The 3,725-nt window shown below is 52.7% G+C and overlaps 1 protein-coding gene across 1 annotated transcript in view; it reads left to right on the top strand.

Moving 5' to 3' along the window:
* Nucleotides 1–216: 216 nt before the first annotated feature.
* The window catches only part of CSUI_007542 (uncharacterized protein), a 14,405-nt gene continuing 10,896 nt past the window's right edge, over nt 217–3,725 (top strand). Inside the window, exons 1-2 of the mRNA XM_068067687.1 lie at nt 217–2,101; nt 2,764–3,306. Of these exons, the coding sequence (XP_067920337.1) occupies nt 1,655–2,101; nt 2,764–3,306 (990 nt within the window). The 5' untranslated portion in view covers nt 217–1,654. The remainder of the gene's footprint in view (nt 2,102–2,763; nt 3,307–3,725) is intronic.

Below are 3,725 nucleotides of genomic sequence, written 5' to 3'. Positions count from 1 at the left end.
TGCGTGCAAGCGCGCTGCTCGGCAGTGTACAGCTGTTAGTCGCTCGCATGGCCCTATCAACGGCGTACCTCGTCGTCCTGGATAGCACCAGGGCTTTCACAGGGAACGAAAAGTTGCTCGCTCGATGACATGCTAGCTGAACCGGTCATTCCGTAGAACGACCAGGCCGCTAGTCAAGCACGAGAGAAGTGTAGTAACATTCCGTCTACCTTTCGTCGGCCGGATACGATGGCCTTCTTTTGTGGGAGTGCGTACGGAGACGGTGACGGCGCATATCCGGTGTCTCCAGAACACTGTCGACGAGGAGCGGTTTGACCTAGCAAGGCACTTCCCAGCTCCGAGTCTATTTTCTCCCAGGATCGCTCGACTGGAGTGCTTCGGCAAAACTCCGGCTCTGCTGCATTGCCTTGGCCGGTGTCACGGCGGGTCGGTGTGCTTCGGGATATTTCAAACCTCAGGGACGCCAAACTGGCACAGTGGCGGCGGGCGAGCAAGAACGACATAATAGTCTCTCGCTGTCTTGACTGTTTTCGAGGCCAGCTAAAGCACTCTTCCCTGGCACTTGGGTCTCCCGCCAAGCAACAAGACATGTGTAGCTTCTCTATCCGGCTCATTGTCTTTCTAATGACGTATGCTAGCGGGGAGTAAACCACTCAATGCACGAACAGCCTCTCCGTTCCCAGAGTACAGCTTGTCTGTGGCCATCCACCTGTACGGAACTGTGTCGGATCTGGTGATACACGCGAGACCTCTGTTTACACCGGCGACAGTTCTTCCCACCCTGCACTGTTTCTCCAGGCGCGGGCTCCGGGGACAAGTTTCTGCCTTCTCTTTTTTCGCTGTTTCCGGCGGCGTGTCTCGCTTGTCCTCGTCGAGGGTGATTTTGTTGTCGAACCTCCTAGGGATTTCCTTTCCCCTTTTCTTTTCCTTTCACGGCGCTGCGGGACTAATCACGGATCAGCTTCAAAGTTTGATGAAGTGAGTCCTCTTTGCCGGGCCAGGCGGTGCCCCCGAAGCCCCGCTCGCTTCCAAAGCGAGTGAGACCCTGCTTGTGTCCGAGGCAGGGAGTTTAGAGTCAAATTTGTGCAGCTGTTATATCCTGACCGTTTTTTTTTGTTCCCTTCCTGGCACGCTTATACTGTCTTGACGGTAGTGTCGGATAGTAGAAGCTAAAACACACTCCGGAGAACGACACGCAGACATTTCATGAAACCGCGCATACGGGAGGAGTACTTGCACGGGGTGTGGGCCGCTGTCGTTGTCTCCTTTCTGAAAGCTTGGCCTGTCTTACCGCTTTCAGGCCAATTTCCAAGCAGTTTCTCTCTACGACTTCATGTTCTCTCCACGTCCGCGTCCGATCAGCTATTGCAGGATGACTTAGCTGTTCAAGCCCTTCTTCACACCTGTTGCGCTCGTGGAGGCAGCCCTGGGTTTAACTGCTTTGACCTAGGATAGATGGAGGATGGCGCCGTGACCCCGGCGAAGGGCCTCGTGCGCGCATGTCGATGAAGGCTGCGCTTGTCCAGTCTTTGCACCCGGAGGAGATTTGAAAACGTAGTACCTGAGACAACGTCAACATAGCAACAGCTAGTTTTTATCACCGTCGCAGCGCGAGGGGTCTTGAGTGAGCGCATGGAAAGAGGATGCTCCGCTCATGTGGCCGAGCTGGAGAACCGGTGAGAAGAGAACTGGGAAGCAGAAGATGGGAGGCGAGTCATCAGAGGACATAGAGAGAGGGGGTGTGCGGATACGCAACTACGTAGTGCCGAAAGAAGGAGTTTCGCAGTGTGCCGCTCACAGGGGACGAGACAAACGAAATGGCGAAGAAGGAACATCGGTCGGTGAACGACAGGACGGAGAGGCGAAGCCGCACTCTCATCGCTGTACCGAGGGGGAATTGAGAAGAGAAACGAAAGAAGATGGAGATTGGTGGAGGGAGGGTGGAGAAAACCAGGCGAAGCAGCTGCTTTTAAGCGTCGAAGGAAGGACAGGAGATGACATCATTTACGACGCGGAACAGAACGACGGCAATGTTGAATATAAGCTCATGCTTACTCATATGACTCCGGAAAAGCTTGCGCATCGGACTACCCAGATGAAGGTGTGCAGTATGAGCATGCACATGACTCCACACATGCATGGATCCACAGTAAAATAGCCGTAGCTCCCTTTTACGCACACAACGAACACACTGGCGTATGCGTCCTCGTCCGGAGTCCGGTACACGCTGCACAGAAATGTCGTGAATATACCTACATACTCGCGTGCATCCGCACAGACAGGTATGTAGGAGGGGTATAGAACAGACAGCAAGTGTGTGGACGTAGGAAGTTCTCCACGTCATCGCTGATACAGTGTGTGCGTATGAGTGTTCAGACCTACGTTATGTTCCGTACATGTGTGTAGGAGCTAGAAGACGCAAGTCTTGTTGTGGGAGAGTAAATTTGTGGTTCTACTCGGCCGTTCTCGTCTCCGGGCAGCATCTCAGCTGTATAACTTATAATACAGTGTGTGAGCCTGGCGCTGTTTTGCCTAGGCCTCGGGCGCTAGAGAATACGCTCCTGACAGGATGAGGTCCCGCTTGTGATATTCCATCGTCGTCACTGCATGAATGGAAGCTGGCGCAGTTAGTTCTTTGTCGCACGTTTCCTTCGCTGCCGGTAGCTGTTTACCTCTTTTCCTGCTGAGATCCTCTTCTCCTCTACCCTTGTGACGTTTCATCAGGGTTCTTCATTCTCTCTGCTTCTATCTTTGCTTTTCTAGTATCGCTTACAAGAGGGTTCCGGCGTCTGCTTCTACCTCCTAGGAGTGACGGACGGAGGCCGGGGAGTTGGCATCTCGGCTGATTGCCTATGCGGAAGTCTTGACGCAGTGGAGCAGATGGCCATTGCTCTTTCCGCTCATCCAGAGCTTGTACATGTAAAGCAAGTTAGAGGGACGGATGGGAATCCAAAGATGCTTAGGAGTGAAAAGCACAAGACTTCACCCTTCCCTGTGATCGGAGACTCCAGCACGTGTAGACCGAATGACGCGACGACTGACCGGCTTCAGCAAACAGCGGGACAGAGAGAGGAAAAGGGAACAGGGGAGAACGAAGACGGGGAGGGTCCGATAGTTCAGAAAGCTGACCAGGGCACCAACTTAGCGACTGCTCAGGATGTATATCAAGCAGATGAGAGACGCCCCGATGGTGTTCTACGGAAAACAGAGGGCGACAAGGCGGAGCAGGGGACATTAGGTCTGCACTTCCCTGGACACTTATCATCTATGTTCCGACAGAAGGGATATCCATCATTAGATGCCAGAGTAAGGTTCGATTGTTAAGCAGCTTTCTCGTACAGTAGACTTCTCTTGGGAACGTCGTGTAACGCGGATCGTTCATGCGAATCATCATATGTACAGGGAGATACAGATGCTGAGTAAGTACAGATCAGATCTAGTTTTTCTCCGTAAGGCTAAGCGGACCAGTACTCTAGCAGGAAAAGGGCAAACTACAGCAGGATCCGAGGAATGGGCACATCGACAGAGCCTTTCGCTTTTTTAGATGATGTTCTTTCGTGATATACAATTGCGCTTTGATAGCCAAAAGTTTCCTCGCCCCATGCATGCGCTTTGCCATTTAGATTTTTCAGAGGTAGCCAAGAAACCTTTCTCGTTCTCTCGAGAGACTTTCTTCTCTTCAAGAGCAGCGCGTGCCCTCTCGTGTCAAGCAACCAAGGAAGAGG

Source organism: Cystoisospora suis, assembly GCF_002600585.1.
Source record: "Cystoisospora suis strain Wien I chromosome Unknown contig_3996, whole genome shotgun sequence".
In the NCBI taxonomy this organism is placed as follows: Eukaryota; Apicomplexa; class Conoidasida; order Eucoccidiorida; family Sarcocystidae; genus Cystoisospora; species Cystoisospora suis.
This window is presented reverse-complemented; position numbering and strand designations above follow the sequence as displayed.